The sequence below is a fragment of the Ips typographus genome, linkage group LG11 (genome assembly GCF_016097725.1).
Source record: "Ips typographus isolate SLU linkage group LG11, UJ_Ityp_2.0, whole genome shotgun sequence".
NCBI lineage: Eukaryota > Metazoa > Arthropoda > Insecta > Coleoptera > Curculionidae > Ips > Ips typographus.
The window spans coordinates 6066604-6090370 of NC_138432.1; the positions used below are offsets into that span (position 1 = coordinate 6066604).

A 23767-nucleotide genomic window follows, 5' to 3' on the forward strand; every position below is an offset into this window, starting at 1 on the left:
ACAGTTTTAATGAGAGTGTACAAAATATCTACAATTAAAATGATTTATTTTTTTGCGCACTGGGTTTTATTGTTAATCCAGATATTACTTCGCCAAAAATATTTACCCAACGCTAAAAATATCTGTGTTGGTTTTAGTTTAGTGTAGGTGTATTTAGCAAACATTGTGAATACATATTGGTTATTTCATATGTAGACTTTTTGTTGAAATATATGGTTTTGTGTTCTTTGGCTTTTCAATTTGTCATCCCTGGAATTATGATAAAACGTAAACTCATCATAATCTGTAAACTAATGTGACTAGTGGGATAAAACTAAATTAGACTTGTTGATTGTCGTTTCTTTGCTTTTTGCAGTCTGGAAATACTTTCCTGCAGTAAACCATATTATGGCATAACGCCGCATAAATCTAAATCCTATCTGTCCTTTTGGGTAAACGACCATTTCGAAACCCGCACAAAAGGTTATCTCTTAATTTCAGACACGTGTATGCCATTGTACCAGTAGCGATAAGAAATCTGCTTTATTCCAGGTGGACCAAAAAAACGATATCGTATTGCATATGAAAGAGCAAATCACCAAACCAATATTTATAAAAAAAACCATAAAGAAAGATTAGAGACATTCCAATATTTTATAAATAGTTTAAAACTCTCTTCTGTTAATATTACTGATTCAAGATATGTGATCCAGTTTTCTTTTCTTTTTGGGTGAATAACTAACACTACTACAGGTTTTAAGAAATCTCCATAATTCAGTTCAATTCAGTTTTAGATTACATAAATAGTTTATAACTTAACTTACGTATTTCCTTTTAAAAATGATTATGATAATCATTTTAAAAATTAAAAAAGGTCCTATTCAAAATTTGTCAGTTGCAAAATTTCTATAACTTTGGAAGTTTGAGTGCATATTTTGGAAAGTTTCTCCCGGTTTAGTTAACTTCTGGTAAGAGAAATAACAGATTTAACTACATATGATTTTATGTTTAATGAATTGATGATAACAAACAAAATCTAAACATTTCTTGGTTTTCCAACTACCTTGGTAATGAATGACTATACTCGGTTCAGTGACTTCAGACTGTTGGGGCATAATCACCAGCAAAAACGTATGTTGGTGATTAAATGTGATATTGATTGATTGTCGAAATTATTATATGGTTTTTAGATGATATCTTAAGGCAGGAGCTACAATAAATTACATAGTATATTACCATATTACCAACCAATCAGAGTGTGTAAAACACAGGCTTTTCTGAGAAGGTTCTCCATAGCATTTAGAGGTCTATGGAACTTTCAAAAAGGTCCTAGAGCCCTTTGGCATGTTAAAACAAATCTGAGAAGGTATAAAACACTTAAAGAGGCCTCGGGCACTTTTTAGAAAGTTCTCAAGAGCCTTAGAGGGTTATGGCACTTTCAAAATGGTCCTAGAGGCCTTTGGTATGTTAAAACAGTTCTGGTAAGGTTTAAGGCAGTTTTAGAGGGATCTAAAACTGTTCAGAATGTTCTCAGAAGCATTTAGAGGTCTTTGACACATTCAAAATGGTTCTAGAGGCCTCTGACAATTTAAAACAAGTCTGGGAAGGTTTAAGACACCTGTAGAGGCATCTGGCACTTTTTATAACGTTCTCAATAGCCTTTAGAGTGTTATGGAACTTTCAAAATGGTCCAAGAGGCCTTTGGTATGTTAAAACAGTTCTGGTAAAGTTTAAGACAGTTTTAGAGGGATCTAAAACTGTTCAGAATATTCTCAGAAGCATTTAGAGGTCTTTGACACATTCAAAATGATTCTAAAGGTCTCTGACAATTTAAAACAAGTCTGGGGAGATTTAAGACACCTGTAGAGGCATCTGGCACTTTTTATAACGTTCTCAATAGCCTTTAGAGTGTTATGGAACTTTCAAAATGGTCCAAGAGGCCTTTGGTATGTTAAAACAGTTCTGGTAAAGTTTAAGACAGTTTTAGAGGGATCTAAAACTGTTCAGAATGTTCTCAGAAGCATTTAGAGGTCTTTGACACATTCAAAATGGTTCTAAAGGTCTCTGACAATTTAAAACAAGTCTGGGGAGATTTAAGACACCTGTAGAGGCATCTGGCACTTTTTATAACGTTCTCAATAGCCTTTAGAGTGTTATGGAACTTTCAAAATGGTCCTAGAGACCTTTGGCATGTCAAAGACCTATGCAAGACAGTTCTGGAAAAGTTTAAGACAGTTTTAGATGGATCTAAAACATTTAGAGGGGTTTGGTACATTTAAAATGGTTTTAGAGGCGTTTGACAATTTAAAACAAGTCTAGGAAGGTTAAGACAGTTGTAGAAGCCTCTGGCACTTTTCAGAAGGTTATCAATAGCATTTAGAGGTTCTGGAAAAGTTTAAGACAGTTGTAGAGAGCTTTGGAACTTTTCAGAAAGGTCTCAGTACCATTTAGAAGACTTTGGCACATTCGAAACGGTTCTAGAGGCCTCTGACAATTGAAAATAATTCTGGGAAGGTTTAAGACACTTATAGAGGCCTCTGGCACTGTTTAGAAGGTTCTCAATAGCCTTTAGAAGTCTATGGAACTTTCAAAATGGTCTTAGCGGCCTCTGGCAATGTAAAACAGTTCTGGGTAAGTTTAAGACAGTTCTAGAGATCTCTGAAACTTTTCAGTAGCATTTTGAGGTCTTTGGCATATTCAAAGCGGTCGTAGAGTCCTCTGACAATTTAAAACAACTTTGGGAAGGTTGGTGTTACATTTTCTAATTAAGAACAATTAATTGATCCCTGGCTTATAACGACTAGTGCAATACATTTTAGTCCACTAATTACCGAATGCAAATCAGCAGTACGACATGTAAATTATATTCGTGGTAGGGGTCGAGCACTAACGATTTTATCGCAGAAGTTTAGATTATTCAGCCGAGTTGGCAATTCTGCACAAATTTGTTCACACTGGAAATTGTGCTTTATTTGATGACGTCTATCGGATAATTCACAAACATCTGTTACCTTTACTTATTAAATCTAACAAACATTTACTCATGTAAAGTAGATTTGTAAAGTAATTTAGTTCTTCAGTTAGAATTGTAATTTGTTTTAGAGCAGAAACTGATTTGACACTTCAAACGATGCGTCTGTTTTTTTAGGAATGTACCTACCAGATTTAGTTATCATAATTTACGATTGAAACGAATCAGCAGTTCTTCATATATGCCCCGTAACCATTCTAACGGTAAAACGTTGAAAACAATCCCCCTTTAAAGGGCCCTACAGGAATGCACGAGCCACTGGTGTGGAAAAACCCACAAAGCTGTGATCGTGTCCCATGCCATATGTGACGCTTATTGGACGCCCCTTCGATTAACCAGAAATAGGATGAATTTCGCATGGATTACTATTTTTCATATCTACCTCGCCGATTTATTTCCAAACGTGTTAACGTCCTTGCAAAATAGATCAGTTAAGCCCCTAAATCAGCACTTTCGATGCTCCCTAATAATTGTTTATGTAGTTTCGGGCGAGCAACAGCAACATGGAAAAAACGGGCAACAAAAAGTGTTTTATTGCAAATAAACCGCGTGAAATATTTCACGGTTCATGCAAGAGTTATGATTTTCAAAAATAAATTATGCAACTTTGAAATTCTGTTCCGGCTTGTTTTGCGACGTTCAGGAAGCTCCTTTCTTGTCACAACGACGCTGTCTGAATAGAAACTTGTTCGAATATACTGAAAGTTGTGTGTGTCGAATAAAATAAACACTTTTTGCTTCGTCTGCTTCTAAAAAGGAATTTGATAGTTATAAAGTGGCAAGGTAATTTTCTGCATTACATTGCTTGAACGTGTTTGCACCTAAAATACTGGCAACCTCTCTTGAATTTCAACGTGAGAAATTAATGGCATTTTAAAAATATTGCTGGAACTCTAACTAGATGGAGTGGCTAATTAAAATAGTACCGGTGCTCTTGGTTTAACAAATGTTATTAAAAATATGTAAAGTTTAGTACAAAATCCCTTTAAAAGTTTATAAGGCAGAGTTTCAGCTGATTTATAGCGTTGTAAATGGAATTAGCTGCGTTGTAACTTTACGTTACGTCCTGTGTTATTACTCTTTGCATGTGAGAAGAAAAATGTTATATGTTATAACCAATTTTGTTAAACAAAGCCAGTTAATTCAATTTTCTGACTGAAAATAAATTGTAAATTTAGCTGTAACTTTAACAATAAATTTAGTATTAACCTTAAGAAAGAAGGGTGTTTCTAAAACTCCTAATTTAACCATACAGTTTTCTGAAAAGTAACCTAACTTTAATGTTATTTTACAACAGTTAAATTTAAAGTTTAATTTTGTTTTATAAACCAGGCTTTATTATTTAATTACTCTTTCAACTTACAATAAGCAAATTGTGCTTATTTGTCAAATATCATTTTGCAAAACAACCTTTAATCACCTTTTTCACATTATAAATGCTTGTGGATTTTCCAACTCACAAAACATAAATTCAAGAAGAAAAGGCATTTTTTGAATTAAATGAGAAAGTAGTTTTATCATCTGCAGCTTACTAATTCTTGAAATAAATGAGCAATTTTTCATTTCTGGTCTGTAATGAAGTAAAACTTTATCCAGGTTTGTTATGATTTGCTTTTCACTTGAATATAAATGAGCTAACTTTAGCAATGATTGTTCTAGGAGCGAATTAATTGGATTTCTTTTTAGCACTACTTTTTTGTTATATTCAGATAAAAAATTGTGTTAAACTATTTTTTATTTAAATGGAGGTCAAAGACCTTTGTACGTATATAACATTTACTGATCCAACGATCCACTTGATATGCTCAAAAAGTGTGCATGACTTATCTTGTCAAGGTAAATCTCATTTTTCTTCCGAAACAGATCCCATGTTAGGGAGAAAGGGCGACACCGGCCTAAATCCATCAAAATATTGTTGCAACTATTGGCACGATATACCTTGCCAATTCACTTGAAAATAATACATTTATTCTGACAAAAAATGGCTACCTGTCACTTGTAACGAACCGGATTGATGGCATTAGGAAACAATTTGACTTGCAAATTCTCCTATCGATTGCGGAAGTGTAATCAAGAGGTTAAAACGATTTTTTTATGTAAAACGTTATCGAATAAGTGTTTGCAGATTAGTTCTTGGAAAGTATATTTTTTGGGGGCTTTAGTTAACCCGGAAATTACAGAATTTTACTTAAATTTGCTTGTTTTGCCAGTTTGGTGTTTGAAACAAAGTTGAAAACAATCATTGGTTTAACCCCCTTATAAGTACTGGATCAGCTTTTTAAACACATTTTTGGAATCCTTATTAAGTTTACTAGCCAATAATCTCAGAAAACATTAAAAAATTTGCGCTGTAAAAATGTCAACTGCAAAAATGACAGTTTAAAGGGCAGTCTTCGACAAAATTGCTCCTAAAACCCACTTGTAGTAACCGGATCACATTTTTAAGCACAATTTTGGGATCCTGGTTTAATTTCCTATCCAATAACTTAAAAAAATACTAAACAATTCAGTAGTCATGGAGGAATGCGCTGTCATAGTTTAACTACAAAAATGAAGGTTTAAAAGACAGTTTTCGACAAAATCGCTCCTACATACCACTTGAAGTTACCGGATCACATTTTGAATTATTTTTTGGAAATCCTGATTAAATTTACTATCCATTAACATAAAAAAACACTAAAAAATTTGGTACAGTCAATGACGAAAGCGCTGTCAAAATTTGAACTGCAAAAATGACAGTTTAAAAGGCAGTCTTCGACAAAATCGCTCCTAAAACCCACTTGTAGTAACCGGATCACATTTTTAAGCACAATTTTGGGTTCCTGATGTAATTTCCTATCCAATATTTAAAAAAAAACACTACAAAATTTGGTACAGCCAGACAGAAAAGCGGTGTTAAAGTTTGAAGTGACAGAAACACAGTTGTAAAGGACAAAATTGCCTATAAAACCCACTTGGAGTAAGATAGTGAATGTTTTGAGAACATTTTTGGAAACTTCGTTAAATTTTCTCTCCAATAGCCTGAAAAAACACTACAAAATTTGGTACAGTCAAGGAGGAAAGCACTATCAAAGTTTAACTGCAAAAATGACAGTTTAAACTTCAGTCTACCACAAAATCGCTTTTAAAAATTGCTTGTTGACATAGCAAAAGTAGTTGACTTCGACGTTTACTTTAAAAAATGTATTTAGGCAAATGGAAACACTAACTGCTCTCTAATCGAATTGGTGCATATGCACGTTATGACCGATAAAGCTCTAAAAGTGCATAGTTGGATATAACCTATAAATATTTTTGCATTATACAAACATAATAAAATTGACAGGCAATTTGAAACGATTTTACTTTTAAGATCAATGCCCCAGTTTTTCTATTACACACAATATATCCAAGCTAAATAGCATACATTTAATATTCTGCTATATTTTTGCTACAAAATACGTTAAAAAAACTTTGCATTAAACATTTCTCCTTGAAATTACAGACTTAACTAACAACAATTGCACATTTCTTTAAGATCATAATTTTTACACTCGTTTTGGGTGTAAAAATGGGGATGAATGTTTCTGTAAATCCATAAAACAAAATTTGACTTTAAAAATGCACTCTTAAACCGAATAATATTTGAATAAATTTGTTGCAGCTCCCTCAAAGAGTTGGAATGTTTCTGAGAGTTGAAATTTTGCTTTGTAGTATAATGTGGAGAGTAGAAATGTTTGGTTGTTTGGAATATGATATGTTTTCTAAAATTTCGTGTGAGTAGCTAGTCTATATAAATATTTATTTGGAGTGTCAACAGACAACAATTTTACCATATAATTTGCTTGTAACAAAAAATAATTTTTGTATAAAACTATTACCATGAAAACGAGCTTTTACTTAAGTTAGCCCCATATTCCCTAAACTAAATTTAACCACTAGTTGATTGCCAATTGCTTTCGCTAACAAGTAATTTGATGGTGTGTAATGATGGATTACACACGCTAGGTTATGACGTCGTTAGATTTAAGAAAATTGCATGATATTAGATTAAACTTTATGTTTGCGGAGCTACCCTAGTTAGGATTGAATGTGGAATTGTTTTAAAACATCAAGTAAATTGAATTATTTTTATTTGAGTTACAAACTACAAGTTGTAAGAAAATCACCAGAAGCCACTCCACTTACTGTTAGAGGTAAATCAAGTATTAATTAATACTGATTTCGTAAACACTACAAGTTTGATTTATGCCTAGTATTCACGTAGTATATGTTTTACTTATTATCCTTGCGAGGAAAGTTAATATAAACACAATATAGTTCTAATTTATTGATTGTAAGTGGTAAAAAAAATCAGTTAATAGGCTACATCTCTTAAAGCAGATTTTGGAAACTTGACAAAACTGCACAAGAACTAATCTAATTTTGGTTACTTTTAAACTCATGGGGAATAAATGAAAAGATACAGCTTTAGAAATGACACTCGGGCTTTACCAACTATATTTTATCCAGAAAGCATGGCATAAGAGTCCGAGAAAATGTACAGGTGCTCCATGAATGTGGTAAGGGTCGTATACGTTGGATCTCTTAGAGAAAATTGAATTTACCATACTGTATGTAAGAAAAACTATATACTGTCAGTGTTTAAACCACTTATTCAAATCATAATCAAGATATCAATAACTAAATTAAACAGCTTAAAATAATTCAAACTTGAGACTTTGAGCGTTAATCAAGAAATCTGCTGTTCTGATCTATTAAGGCCCTTAAATTCGAGATATCTAAGAAATTGATGAGTCACCTTATAAGGTTTCCCCGATCCGCCACTCAATAAAACTAATGAGATACTGATGTATCTTCCATAACTAATGACACCTCAAACCACTTTAAAACATCCCGCAAGACGTTTTGGCGGTAAGGTATTGCCCGAAATGGCTTGTTTATTGGAGGCCTGCCGATTACAACTACACGATCATTAATCAAATATATTCTGAAAGCCATCTTAGGGCGGGCCAAAGTGCCCCGTTTTTATATAATACGTGTTTTAATATCCAGGACGGATATTTCTTCATTACTCAGATGAACGGTGATAGCAATGGTCGGGGATAATCACCCCTGAGAAGAGAAACAAACCCATTAACCTCGATTAGTTTCCAAGTAGCATGTTTTCCTTAAATAAAATGTTCAATCAGACTAGAATGTGTTGGAACATTTTTATAGTAAATCCAATTTTCAAAACATCTGGCAAAATGGTAATTGCTAGGGATGAACTGAAAAAAAATGATTTACGATTACCAAGAGCTGATTTGCATCTTCAGTGACTGATAGAGAGAAAAAAAAACCCGGACGTACCCTTTTAAAACGTAAATGGCGGTAATAAGGCCTCGTCTGCGAGTAATTCACGTTTATTTAAACGGGAAGTGAAAAAAATGTGTATGATGACAACATCGTGGGGGAATATATGTACCCGATATTTTTCATGGTCGATTTACACGAAAATAAGCTGACGATGCGGAAATTTTTATAAATATGTTAACGGGGACCTTTTCCGGGTCGATTTAGACCCCGTACGAATTTGGGCTACTGTTTTAACTGTATTTGACGTATCCGCAAACAAATGGTTTTCCTTACGGGAACTTTTATTGACATCTGGTGACGCTGATAAATACAATTTCTTGTAATATGCCCTGACATCTGAAATATTTCTCAAATAATTCAGAGATTTCAATTTTTTTGTTATTATTCAAACAACGCTCCGAATAAGCCGTTTAGCTTCAAACAATGAGGACATAAATTGATGTGCCGAGAACAGAATTTTAAAAGGCATTACCTCTGTAATTCACTTAACTGCATTTCCTATCGGCTGCAGTTTGGATCACAAATCAGCACGTTTTCCAATCACCTCCTCCAGTATTGATTCCCGTTTCTCACAACGCGGTTACTTAGTTGTAAGACTTCTTAGAGTAGCATTAAGGTTTTAGTTTTTAGTTGAGCAATTACAACTATTTGGTTTTATAAGATAGTTTACAATTTTTTGTACATTTCAGATAGTAGCAATGGTAGAAACCATTAATATTGTACAGCATTTTGTACAGTTATGCAGTGTCTGTCTCCCTTTGGCTTTGTTAAAAAGCAATTGTTTAAAATGCAGCCTCTGACGTTTTACCAATTTTCCGGAAAACGAAGAAAGATAATTTAATTTGTAAACCGGAAATAAGTTTCACATACAATTCTCTAAAACTTTCCCCATTTAGCCGACTCTGTAGCTCTTACGGTTACCGAGATCCCAATACATGTAAAACCAATTCAAAAAATAATAAAACAAGAACTGGGTGTGTTGTTTGGAAATTTTAAAACTGTAATTATCGATGCAAACTATAAATGAAGCGTTACAGTATGGCAGTTTATTAAACACAAGTGTCCTGGGCAATTTGTAGATAATTTAGAGTTTATAATTTATAATGCTCCGTTTACAGTTTGTTATTCAAAACTATATGAATGACGTCTTGAATTGTAGAAACTGTAGAAATTGTAGTTTTTAGTCTAAACGAAAGTTTATGGTCGTGTTCCAACAGAATACAGGGACAAGAAGATAACATCAGATTTACTGTAATAGCATCATAAATATCAGAATTAAAATAATTATTTCCCAAAGTATTTATTGCTTTTTTATAGTGTAATAAAAAATACTTTTTTCTCTTTAATTTTGGTATACAATACTTATATCTTTCCTTATCAAAATGCGCAACTGAAAACAAAAATCGACGGGTCTGAGCAATTTTACAAAAAAAAAAAACACTGATTTTTTTAAATTATATGCAATACATTTGTCCCTCACTGTATATTTTATTAGAAAATAACTTATACTTACGTATTGGTTACTCCAGAATTCATATTTTAATTTCAGTTCTATGTTTATTGCCGGAAAACTTTACAATTTTCCTAGTATCATATAAGTTGGAAAATGCAAGATACGACGCCAAAGTACACAACTTTGCATACAGGACATATAAAAGTTAAAATTGGTTTTGAAGCATCCCGTTGTTCCCTCTCTTCATATATGAACAACTGCAATATGAACTACTACTTTGAAAATAGTAATAATGACAAGTAAAAGCAATAAAACCATAGAAAAGTTTCTTAATTTTTCGCGCAATTTACTGAATCTATCTAATCAGTGTTGTTTTTTTACATACATCTGGTGCAACGAAATAAACCGCAATTCAAGACTTAGTAAGGTTTGTTAAGGAAGTTTATTTCTCTCAAACTTTCCTAATAACCTAATAAAACAAAGTTGATTACTGAGTTACTACTGAACCATTCTGCATTATTTCCCTCTAACAAAACTAGAAACTCAACTTGTAACTGAAGCATAACACTATTTGCGATAGTTACTCAGGGTTAACGATAGTTGTTATCGAAAGTCAATTACAAAAGTTTTGTTGTGGCTTTGGAAAAATGAAACTTTCAAGGCAAACTCCATAATTGCCATCGGGAATACTGGACACTTCTTACATCAATCTTGGTATACTGGTCAAGTGCCTCAACAAAGTTGTAATCTCAGTTTGTTGCAAATTATCTCTGTAAAAGTTTTCGGGGAAGTAGAAATATTAAATGGAATCAACGTCATAAGCAATAAGACTTCAGTTTATGATTTTGGGTGGAAAGTTTTCGTTGTTCATGACCTGTTTTCTTATTGCCACTGTTTAGTTTATGACACTTTACATGCATAAAGTTAATCGCTGTAATTTATGCATGTAAACGCACTAAAGTGAGAATCTGAGAAAGACAACTTTCCACCACTGGATTGAAACTTGAAGCAGAGATTGTCTTAATTGGTATTTAAGGGATAGAAACTGTAAGCTTGCCAGCAAACAGATAAAAGTGAGGGTTAGTGATTAATCCACATTTATTCACGTGGTTTGATAACCTAATAGAGTAAAGCCTATTCAGATGAGATAAGAAGGGTTCAGCTTTAGGTTTAGGGTTTAACCAGGGTCGCAGCCTCCAGTCAAATTATTTGAATTACTAATAGTAAACTGAATTACTCAGCTACAATAATAGAGTATATTGTTTGTTTGATAAAGCAAAAAGTTAGTAAAAGACACGACTTATACTGAAACTGTTTAAAAAATTAATATCAGGAACTGCAAAAACTTATTATGCAAATTCAAAAACTCCGCACCTTCATCGCTGTGTACAATAAAGCGACCGCGCGCAAATTTCCATAAACCTGGGCGATGCGATTCCAAACCGGTTTACGAAAATTGGAACAATTCAAAGTCTTAAACTTTCAAATACTGAACGTAGAAAGGAAATTGTTTCGGACGAAGAACGGCCACTTTTAATCATCGACAACGCGCGCTAATTTCCGTAGTTTGCCCGCACCGAGCTTCCTAATGACGGAACTTTTTAAAGCAATTTCTGAACGATTCCTCGAGTGGTTCATTTAATCTGCGATTAGTTTAACGTTCAATCTAGTTTTTCTTTATTGAAACGGAGAGGCTACACGAGACACGAAATTCTGTATATGAGGAGGAGTAGGTCCGGATTAGGTAAACGAACGAAAAGAGAAATCTAATATTGGCTGAACCCGATTAAGATAAATAGAGTTAGAGTCCTAAAGGGTTAATTTAGTTTTCCTTTTCCGGTCGTTCAACAAACAACATCCCTAATAAATTAATACGGTATAAACTGTTCATTAAATAGGATCGCCTCCTCTAAAAATAACAGAGCTGTAGCAATAGCTCGGTTCTGTTTGTTTCGCTTCTAGTAAACAAGCACATAAATCTGAACGATTTCGGGTCCAGATTTATTTCCATGTTGGTAAGAGTAAGTCGTAGATCGGAACGATAAACCAAACAGTGGACGAGCCACTTTAGTCAATGCTCCCGACTAGTTTTGCTTTATCTCGATCTCCACTGTTATTGTGCTTGCTGATAAATAAATGAAAACAAACCGTTTCGTTTCAAGCCTGGCTGCAACTAAAGGAAACCGTAACAATGTCAAATTGCCCGAACTATTATTATTAGCACGCAATCTGAATAGTTTGCAGGGTTTCCATCGTTAGTTTTCATTATAAACAGTTTCTGAATGAAAAACTCCCACTAGGGCACCTAATGTCCCACTGTGACCTGAAAACAATATTGAAACTCAGAAGAAGTAATTTTTTCACGCTCAGAAAACACTTAATATACATGATGCAAACGCAGATCGAATAAATTGCAAATGGAGACGTGGAATAGCCTTGGATAGAGTTAAAACTGTATCCAAGAGCGTTCTATACTAATGCATCTAAGGTCTTTGTCAAAGGGTAGGAAACATAAAATTATCTAATGGCGCCTTGATGCCAAGGTCGGGAATAAATTTTACATTTCCACCCTTAACTTACAAATTATTGGCTCCTAGTTATGTTTCTTTTTCGCTCTTATTTTTTACGTAATTTATCATTTGTTTGCCAGTTCCCAAGTAGCAAAAACTAACCTTTCTGCAGACTGAAGTGTTCTAAATCAGTTGGAAAAGTTGCTTTGAAAAAAAAATTTTTGAAAAAGTGAATAAAGGCCAGGTGTAGAAAAATAGTAGAAACTGATGAAAGATTGACATGGAATTTCTGGCAATTTATAAAAAATGTTATCAACTAATTAGGGTAGTTCTACAATGTACCCACAATTATTATATTATATTTAGACACTGACCCTGAAAATATCTACTTAAACTAATCCAGTAAATCCAGAATCCAGAAAATATCAGAAAAACGGTTACCCTTCAAATACCTAATATTTTGAGATTTAAAACAGTCACGTAAACAGCAAAAATTGACAGGATGCACTAAACTGCTTTTTTTAAACCAACTTTATTTTGACTAAGCCCAGTAGTACAAAAAAATGTAAATAAGGTAAGTTGCAGGAAATGTTATCTTCTACAAGATTGTATTGGTATTTTTGCATTTAAGAGCCTCCTTAAGGAGAAAAGGCAAAATGTGGCACTGCTTTTTTAAAATAACTCCATTTTAACTAAACTAAAGTTAAGATGTCATCATCAGGCACTGATCAGTTTTGGCGTAGAAAACAATATTCAATTGATTTCTATTCTTGCTGAGCTAAAGCGTAATTACCAAAATTTATTTAATTAGTCCAGACATTGTACTGGCACGTAAAAACCAAAGGCTTTCGCTTATTTAGCCAGGAAATTTGTCTTGTCTGTCGTTTTCTTTATTTAGGGGTGATGAGGATACTGAGATTTGTGACAGTCATCCTTAAGAAAAAGCTTTCGTAACTACATATACTGTGACAGTGATATGGAAATTTTATTTTTAAATGCAAAACCTCCCTTTAGAATTCCTCCCACAACAGGGAGTAATTTCCATTTTAATATGTCCGTAAAGAAGAAACGGCGTTTTCCGCTCATCTTTCCCCACAGCAATTACTCGAGTTCTTATGGTGCCTAATAAAAATCAGTATAAGCATTTCAAAACGGTTATATTTCAGTATTCGAGGGTCGCATTAAATAAACGAGCTTTCCGACAAAGCGGTTATGAAATGATTAAGCCGGAAACTTAATCATCCATACAGTTAATCCACCGCTATGGTAAATTTGCACAACAACTTTCGGACAGACCAAGGGAAGAAAATTGACGAGGGATAATGTTTGGTTTTATTCAGTCATTAAACTTTCAAAAACTAGGCGTAGTCGAATGGGAAAAGTTTAAGGAGCGCCAACATGTAATTTTTATATCATCGACCAATCGTCCTGCTGGGATTTTGGTGTGTGATGATCACACTGCAGGCGAAATTAGAGTTTTAGAAGTTTTTGAGGTTGGCTTAAATGGAAACGGTTCCCTGGAGCTTCAGTTTCATCATAACACGCAAACTTCTTCGAACGAGAAAAAATTGCTCCGCAAATGTCTTCAAGTGAATTTATATCTAGTTTTGCGGTGCGAAAACACGAATCCCAAAATTATCCCATTTCCTCTTTAAAGTCGCTTATTCCGCTCAGTTTCCAACACATATTCATATTATAATGTAAATTCGGGCTATGCAAAGTTTCGGGACGTAAAACTATTAGATGACGTCGCGGCAAGGAGCAAGCAATAAAACTTTGGTTTACGGTTTAGATTAAATTCAGCATTTCTAAGCTTCTGGATTTGCGCTGAGAAATCGTATTAATACCGATTTAATTTTGCTCGAGATTTCAAGATTGAAACGCACAAAAACACGTTATGCAAATTCTACACATACACGTTGCTTGTTATTATGGATTATCTAGAGCTAATACGTAAGAAAACGTTTAGGTTTTAAACGCAAAATTTAAAAACTCATTTCCCTCATGAATTTGAAATGCACTGCACGTACGCTTAAAATTCATGAGGTGGTTGAGGTTATTATGATGCTGAAACTTCTCACTATCGACTCAATATTAGGCAGGTAGTAGCTTAAGAAGTTTTTAGCTTTAAAAAAGCACACAAAAACATTCGATTTTTTTCCTAGTAAATAACTGGAAAGCTGATAATTTTACATTCCTTATGTAGAGTTTTCAAAATCCGTCACTTTACTTGTCAAAAGTATTCTATAAGGACACTTTCAGGAAAAACAGGGACTTTCTGATAAACTTTGACTAAGCCACAAAATTCATTGATAACGCAAACAATTATAACAGTTAATTCATCTGGTTTATTACATAACAATTTGTTTTCATTACAGTTTTGTCTTCATTAACGCAAGAATTGTAATGATCTTTTAATAAAATAGTAGGTACAAATTTTTACTTCAAAATGCTACTTAAAACTGCTGCTTAATGACCCTTTTGCCTGACTTTCTAGACAAAATAAGTGCAAATTTAGTTTGTATACTTGCAAGTTTATGTTTACTTGAATTTTTGTTCCAGTTTTGGCATTACAGAGAAGTTTTTACGTTGTTCTCTTTACATTGGTGTTAATACCTAAACTGCTTTTAAGTGAACAGTAATTTTAAAATTCTAAACTTTGCTAAATCAAAGCTATTTTGCAGTATTCATTTTCATATCATTAAACTTTAACTCTATTTCCTTAACTGCTGTTTTTTGCCAAATTGGTAACTTATGGATGGTAATTTCATTGATTAAGAAGCATCATCATGATATTTTTAAAAGAACAATCAAGTGTGTAAGTGTAACAAATTCAAAATGTTATAAACGTTTAGTTTATTTTTTTAAACATACGTACGTTAAATGGTAAAAACTGTGTAAGTTGGCAAAAATCGAAACAAAATGTAATGTTTGCTTTTTTGTTTATCACACACAAAAATATTTATTTTTCTATTACATTGTTTGAGTGTGTATTACATTGTCACGAACAATGACAAAGTAAAAAATATATGATGATATTGTTAATACAATATTATAAATAATTATGCAAAGTGTTGATTAACAGATTTTGTCAAAACTACGTACAAATCGTAATTCTCAGTAAATCAACTGCTCGTCAACAAAAATGGGACACCAAAATTTTTAGTCTTTTTTGAGCGGTTGTTTCTTCAAATTGATTCACTCGATTTTAATAATTTTTTTGACGATTAAAAGGTATTTTCTTTCTCTTTCTGATGACCTAAATAATTTTTTGAAATTTGCCACAGATCCGAATATACAGGGTGTGACTGAGGTGGACTCAAAAAATTCGATCTAACGCCATTTCTTACAAAAAAATTGTGTTTCAAAATAACCTTAATCGAGTCTTGGGGTCAATATCTCTAGACGTTTTCTCCAGTTTGGAGATTAAGGGCCGTTTACAAATGTTATTACAAAATTTCAAAAATGGGGTTATTTTTACTTCTCTTGTTTTTAATTTAACATTTCTTTAAATCTTTAGTGGAAAAAGAAAGGGATTAGCAAGGTTACACATAAAACTACCCAATTTAACCAAAACCCAAAAAATAAATTGAAAACATAATCATATTTTTATCAAAAGTCTTGGCATGTTCAGTGATTTTGATGGAAAAATATTGGATAAACAAGCACACCATTTTTTTAATGATCCAATTCATATATCTAGACGTTTTTACCAGTTTTTTGAGTCCTTTTTGACTACACCTCAGTCACACCCTGTATACTCGGATCTGTGACAACTTTCAAAAAGATTATTTAGATCAGAAAGAGAAAGAAAACACCTTTAATTCCTCAAAAAAATTATTAAAATCGAGTGAATCAATTTGAAGAAACAGCCGATCAAAAAAGACCAAAAATTTTGCTATCCCATTCTTTTTGACGAGCAGTTTAGATCAATTCTGTTCAACCTACGACAAGATAAGTTTTAACAGTTTTACTCATTTTTAAATAATATTTCAAAACCAAAAATTTGAAAGTATACAAAAACTATGCAGTATGAATTCTTTCTTTAGATCAGTTCCTATCCTTTTGTAACCTAGTTTAGAGGGAAGAGAATTCCTGGATCGGATTGAATAACCAACTAGATACGGTACGATATAGAGATTAAGGCCATTTCAATCCGGTCAAAGAATCGGATCAAGTTTTACACGATGTGTACCTGGCCAATTAATTCGAATTCGTAAGGTGGAGCATACATTGAGAAAGCAGAGAGTCAGTGTCACATTTCTACACCCTGCATTAAGATTGTGAATAATTCTTCTCCTTTAAATAATTAAAAGTTATTCTAAATTAGTAAATTGTGAGGGCTAAACCCTCCAAAAGAGGTGTTCTAATTGTACTACAACAAATTTACCATGACTTAGATAATTTTGAATGAAATAGAGCAGTTTAAATTAAAGATTTTGACATTGCCAACATTGTTTATGAGAAGTAGAATTTACTCGTTGCTCTAAGTAGAACTGTTTTTGGTTACCTAAACCAGAGTTAACCTAATTCACTAAATCCCAGATCGACAAAGAAAATAACTTTCCTGAATACCAAACTGGCTAACTAGCGGATGTGTTAAATCAAAATGACGTTCTAAAATTTAATGACCCATTGGACCAGGAAGTCCAAGAGAAACTCCTCGTAGAGCCACTCTAAACTTGATTAAGCTAATTATATTTTGGATGGTTTTAGCTGCACTGGATGGGTACATGCTAAAGATATCCACGGCTCCCAAAGTGTCCGAGTTTGAACCGTTATACGGCCCTTTAGTGCAAATGAGAACCTGTTAGCTCCAGATAATGAAAATCGAACCGACAGAGTAGCTTTTCCTACTTTTCCGATTTGTTTTACGGTCCCGGAGACAAAAAAACGGAAAATTGGACCTTCAAACGACCTTCAGAATTGCCCTTTGGGGCATTATCATTTGCATCGTTTGGTAGAGTGCAGTTTTTTTGAGGGTTAGAAAAATGTTTGTGCTCAAAATCGAGTGCCTACTGATTAATGAGGTGTGAAGAAAATGACTTTCCTAATCCACTCCAGAAAAACCCACAAAATTATAGGCGGGTCGTAAACTTGCGATTATTATTACTTCCGGTCTCATCGTCATAAAAACTCTATAAAAGGGATGATGGGGGATTAACCTTCGTACAAATCGTAACCTAAGGACGTTTTTGTTATCTAGCAATGATGCGCGCACTGTGATTCCTCTACACCTCACCATTATTCTGTCAAAGACAAAGTTAACATGCAATCAAATTGAGTTAAAGCCCATTTATAATGATCTGTTGTTATTCAGGATATTAACAATGCAGCTTCATGGCTGCGCGCATAATAATTATTTACTGTGATGTTATCCCCAAGGAAATTGCTTTTTGGGCGTTCATCATGATTTACTGCTGGTCTAAACAAGTTTTAATTTAGGAATCAAATTATACTTACACATAATGTTGTTATTCCACAAGTTTTTTCTAATTACAAGAAAGTTTCCAAAATCACCTTTAAAAAGTAACCTCTACTAAAATAAACAGCATCACAAGAAAAAATCCAATTTATGTCAGTTTTTTTTCAAAAAAGTCCAAGAAAAAAAGTTTCATATAGTTTTAGCGCACATTGACGGGTAAAGTTGCAACCAATGCGGTAACGACTCAACATGGGGCGCAGGGAAACACTGAAACCGGCGACAATGGGGCGCGTGTAATTTTGAAGAATCAGGCGCAAGCGTTCATCGAATTTCAGACTATTCCAAAACGGATCAGTTCCAAAATTGCATCTTTTTTCACTTCTTGTCGTTGATAAGTTTCCCCAACAGAAACATGCAGATCGATTACGTATATTTCACATTTTCCGACCGTTCCAAACTTGGGGGACCCAAAACTATTTATACGTGTATAGGGGGGACCGGAAACTTCGCCCTGAAAGGAAGTGGAAATTCCGATTCTCTTTCTGAATTAGTTTAGCGGAAGATATGGAAATCGTTCTAAGTTTTACACAATAGAAAAAGTTGCAAGTTTTGTTACAAAGACCGTTGGTTTCATTCAGTTTAATAGTGTAAAGTGAAACTTTCAATGTCTTTGCAACTTTATCAAACACTTCATCGCTGCAAATAGTTGTGCAGTTTTTATACATTATTAAATTTATTCAATCATTACATTAATTGAGAAATTCCTGGCTTTCATATACATTGGATTTGAAATATACTGTACTAATAAAAATGCAACAAAAAAAGTGGTTAGTATGTTAATCGATATAAACATAACTGTTCTTATATAGACTTCTTAACTATAATTAAGTATAATTTTTTAGCTATCAAAAATAAAAGAGCGCACTGTAATTAATAGGCTTCATGTTCAAACCACATCCCTATATAAAATACCACATCTCTAGCAAAACCCACTGTCAACTGTCAATACCTCGATAAAGGCAAGTCCCCTAGCGTGACTAATCGGAAACATGTGTGTTCCTTCCCTTTATGCACGTAACAAAAAGAGAAAGACCTATATTTTGGTGACACTGGCCTGACTGTCTGTACTTCAACTGTCAATTGGTCATAATACGTCAAACGTGTCCAATTTTTGTTATGGCATTTTCTGTTTATTGTGTTACCCAAATAAATAATATTAACATGGAATTTAGTCAAATTTCACTGCGGTTTCTTTAATATTCAACAAGCGTTCTTCACCTACAAGTATAACACAACCACTTAACCTTTCAGTCTACTCTAGTAAGCTCAATTTCACCTATTCCAATGCAAAGCTGGTAAGTTGAGAGACTGCATCCCCAAGTTCAGTCCCAATTCAAAATATGCGGAGTATGAAGAAATCAATGAAGCACGAAAGATTCGCCGAATTTAAATGAATACACACAAAGCATCGGAGCGATAATCATTTCACGGAATGACTGTGGCTGTTACAGTGTCCAATATGCCCACAGTTAGGAAAGTTCGAAGAGAGACCACTGAGGTTAGCAGCTGCTTGAAGTATATGATATTTGGATTCAATGTTTTGTTTTGGGTAAGTTCCTCTATGTTAATTTAAAAATTAAAACCTCAAGAGAAAGCACAATACTTTTAACAACCTGTGGATATGTCTTTTGAGAGTTTTTTACAGTTTAGTGTGCTTTAGTTAAGGTATTTTATAATATTTCAATTGTCAGCAAAAATATGAATTTATTTCCACTTACTTTTTATAGTACCTATATTAATCAACATTTCAAGGTTTCTTTGTTCTAATACTTGTTATTAGATAGTCTACATTCAATTATTACTGATTTTGTATTAGTGGGTAATTTGACCTTCATAATATTTTGGTTCTAAGAGGTTATTGGAGATTATTAAGTTTGGTTATTGAATGGTCAAATTCATAAGTATAAGTAGTTCCTAATTGCTGGTTAATTCTTACCTTACCTGAATAATTTTATTTCAAAAACATATTGGTAGATAATGATTTACAGAGCAAAATAGGTTGACAATACATTTAAGTCTCTTAAAATTGTAACTTAAAAAGCAATTTTTTTGTATCATTTCTACTTCATCAAATCAATGTATACTCTGTTCAGTGACTTCTTACTGTTCTGTCACAGCTTTTATTTTATTTAATTAGAAAAAGATCCTATAAAAATGTGGGCTTTATAACATCACATTACCAGCTATTGTCAGTTTCTCAGTTTGATGGTTCAACTAACCTCAGACAATTTTATCAGTTTTCTTTTCCTTTCTAAATAGTGTCAAAAGCATCTACAAGTGTCCTAAACCGACTTGTTTTCAATTATCAGAGGTCTCTAGAACTGTTCTGAATGTGCCAAAGAGCTCTAAATGGTACTGAAAAGTTGCAGAGCTCTCTACAACTGTTTTAAATTGCCAGAGGCCTCTCTCACCATTTACAAGTTCCCTAAACTTCTAAATGCTATTGAGAACCTTTTAAAAAGAGCCAGGGACCTTTACAGGTGTCTTAAACCTTCCCAGACTTGTTTAAAATTATCAGAGGCCTCTAGGACCATTTTGAATCTGCTAGAAATCTCTAAGTGCTGTTGACAACCTTCTGAAAAGTGGCAAATCCTCTACAAAGAGTTTTAAACCTTCCGAGCATTGTTTTAAATTGTTAGATGTCTCTAGAACCATTTTGGAAGTGACAGAGCTCTCTAAATAATACTGCAAAACTTCTAGAATTTGCTTACAAGTGTTTTCAACCTTGTATAAGGATTGTTTAAGCTTGCCAAAAGGCTCTGCAACTGTTCTACACCTTACAAAATTTACTGAATTCCATGATTTATAAATTAGTTTGCTTTCCATGATAATAATACACACTCCAAACAATTTACATTTAATTTAATTCGGTAATGACAAAGACAAGCATAATATTTACTTATATGTATATTATAAGACTTGTGTATGTCATTCCCTATTATAATACTGTCTGATCCTTATTTTACAGACTGCATATGATCATTGGCTTTTTTGAAATCATTCAATAATTATTTATTATATTCTAGAATATTAATTGAAGGTAATAATTTAAATAATTAAGCTAGAATTCTATAAAGTGGTGTTAAACTTTCCTAGATATTGTTCAGTAATTACTGAAGGTCAAGGTGTTTCTCCAGGTTTTCTTAGTACTGGGCTCATGAAGCTATTGAGGATTGATTAACCCTTAATAAATAATTTGCAAGTAAAAGGCAAACTTACAAACAATTTTACTTTAATAATAGTGACCAACTAAATTCAAGACTTGGGTCTATGTACCTTGTGGTAAAACCAAGGCAACACTCATTAAAAAAATAAGGAAGTAATTATTCCTTGTGCTCTTTGTATTTTATGTTGGTTTCTGTAATAATTTTCAAATTAAGATAATGATTCATTGTCACAAGATTTAAGTGATAATTATTGTTACATTCCTCTTAACTGAAGTTTGACAATGTAGCATCTTGAAGGACAATCCTGCTACTTTCTCATCTTATACAATTTAGCAGCAATTTACTATTATGTACTATACACATAAAATACGTTGCTATCCCTTTGTGATACAACCAAATACATTGTCGCGTATCTTTTTCAGCTTTTGGGTCTGTGCATTCTAACTGTGGGAGTCTGGGCATGGTCAGAAAAAGACATATTCAACAACATTGGTAAAGTGGCCAACATCGCTTTAGACCCCGCTTTCATCCTGATATGTGTGGGTACGTTTACAATTCCACTTTGTTTGCCGCCACTTTTGGCAACTATCGAGACACTGTAAATTAAGAAAAATGCCCCGCAGTGTGAACAAAATAAATTCGGTCCCCTATAGAGAAATCTCCTATTTTGTAATAGGCACTCTGGGGTAAAATCTTCTTTTATTTCATTACAATTGTCTACTTTTATTTCAGGAACGGTAACTTTTATAATAGGCTTTACTGGCTGCGTCGGTGCTTTAAGAGAGAATACTTGTCTTCTCGCTACTGTAAGTGTTACTACTTTAGTACTTCTGTTTAAATATTTTATTTTTTTTTTTAGTATGCTATATTTTTGTCGGTGCTCCTGCTTTTTGAAATGACAGCAGGTATTTTAGGGTTTATTTTTAAAGATTGGGTAGGTACTCTACTTCAACACATTCTTCTCACACTTACAACAAAACTAAATTTTTAAGATTAAATCTCAAGCCACAATAGGCTTCCAGACTTTTATAATACACTACAGGGAGGATCCTGATCAACAAAATCTGATTGACTGGATTCAAGAGGATTGGGTGAGTAACTGTATCATTCTTGGGTTTGAGTGACTGATGAGGTAATTTCAGCTGCAATGCTGTGGAATTGAAGGACCTAAAGACTGGGACAGAAACAATTATTTTAATTGTTCCTCCAGGGTTGTAGGGAGTCGAGAAGCATGTGGAGTCCCTTTTTCTTGTTGTAAAAGAAAATCAAATGTATGTTTTACTTTTGTAGTATCTAAATAGTGTTTAGAAGTGTTTTTTTCAGGAGGTTATTAAAAATAAGCAGTGCGGTTATGATGTGAGGAAACCTGGTTTTGTAAGTATTTTGATTATAATTTTTGGGGTTGTTTAAATGTTTGGGGAAAAAAACATGCAGCCGGGAGAAGAAAAACACATTTTTGAACGTGGTTGCTTGCGAGCCGGTGAAGAATGGATCGAAAGCAACTTAGTGCCTGTGGCCGCGGTTAAAGTAGGAATCATGATCCTACAGGTACCAACAAAATACCGTTCGACAAATTTATTGTGTGCACGGTTGTTGCACTTAAATAATTTTGCAAGCGCATCAAAACTTTCCACCACAAAAGCCTATTTCAATCAATTTCAGACATTAAAACACCAAACCCAAGCGATTTTTTTTTGATTTTGCACGTTGTTTGTTTGGTTGCTTTTCACATTTTTTTATAGGCTTTCGATGTGTCGAAAACGATAAACGAACAAGGCTGTTTGGAAGCGGTTGAAGACTGGACCGAAAAAAATATGATTAGCGTGGCTTCCTATGCTTTTCTGTTGTTCTTTTTTCAAGTAAGTGTTTCAGTTTGGTTTTGCACGTTACGTGTGGCTTTTCATTCACTGGTTATATTGTCCATGGTTTTGTGGTTTATGTTAGTTATTTGGTTGTGGCGTTTCTCTAGCTAGAGGTACTTTACACACTTCTTTTTGTATATGCATACCAAGATAACTAAATACAATTCATGAACAACCTGATTATATTAGTCGCGATATTCTAATCATTAATAATTGCAAATAAATCTATTAGGACTATAAAAAGTGCCAGAAGCTTCTACAAGTAACTTAAACCTCTGAACAGTTCCAAGGCCTTCTACATCTGTCTTAAACTTTCTAAGAACAGTTTTTACATGCCAGAAACCTCTAGAACCATTTTGAATGTGCTAAAAACCTCTAAATTGCTTCTGAAAAATTGGAAAGCCCTCTACAACTGTCTTAAACTTTCCAAGAACTGTTTTAACATGCCAGAGGGCTCTAGGACCATTTTGAAAGTTCCATAGGCCTCTAAATGCTACTAAGAATCTTTTAAAAAGTGCCAGACGTCTCTACAAGTGTCTTAAACTTTCCCAGATGTGTTTTAAGTTGTCAGAGACCTCTAAATGCTTCTGAAAAGTTCCAAAGCCCTCTACAACTGTTTTAAGCTTTCCCAGAACTGTTTTAACATGCCAGAGGGCTCTAGGACCATTTTGAAAGTTCCATAGGCCTCTAAATGCTATTAAGAACCTTCTAAAAAGTGCCAGACGTCTCTACAAGTGTCTTAAACCTTCCCAGATTTGTTTTAAATTGTCAGAGACCTCTAAATGCTTCTGAAAAGTTCCAAAGCCCTCTACAACTGTTTTAAGCTTTCCCAGAACTGTTTTAACATGCCAGAGGGCTCTAGGACCATTTTGAAAGTTCCATAGGCCTCTAAATGCTACTAAGAATCTTTTAAAAAGTGCCAGACGTCTCTACAAGTGTCTTA

At 33.6% G+C, this 23767-nt stretch overlaps 2 protein-coding genes across 6 annotated transcripts in view; one reads left to right on the top strand and one right to left on the bottom strand.

Moving 5' to 3' along the window:
- Dop1R2 (dopamine receptor 2) overlaps positions 1-18759 on the bottom strand; it is a 52782-nt gene extending 34023 nt beyond the window's left edge. For both annotated transcript variants that reach the window (XM_081989431.1, XM_081989432.1), the window contains exon 1: positions 17774-18759. The gene's annotated coding sequence lies outside the window, so the exon portion shown is untranslated. The remainder of the gene's footprint in view (positions 1-17773) is intronic.
- Positions 18760-18901: 142 nt separating this feature from the next.
- Tsp26A (Tetraspanin 26A) overlaps positions 18902-23767 on the top strand; it is a 41177-nt gene continuing 36311 nt past the window's right edge. Inside the window, exons 1-9 of one of the 4 annotated variants that reach the window (XM_081989437.1) lie at positions 18902-19344; positions 21385-21505; positions 21695-21768; positions 21822-21896; positions 21955-22053; positions 22105-22233; positions 22286-22336; positions 22397-22510; positions 22705-22821. In XM_081989437.1, coding sequence (XP_081845563.1) covers positions 19228-19344; positions 21385-21505; positions 21695-21768; positions 21822-21896; positions 21955-22053; positions 22105-22233; positions 22286-22336; positions 22397-22510; positions 22705-22821 — 897 coding nt within the window. In that variant the 5' untranslated portion in view covers positions 18902-19227. The remainder of the gene's footprint in view (positions 19345-21384; positions 21506-21694; positions 21769-21821; positions 21897-21954; positions 22054-22104; positions 22234-22285; positions 22337-22396; positions 22511-22704; positions 22822-23767) is intronic. The other 3 variants (XM_081989436.1, XR_014179695.1, XM_081989434.1) reach the window with 3 other exon arrangements.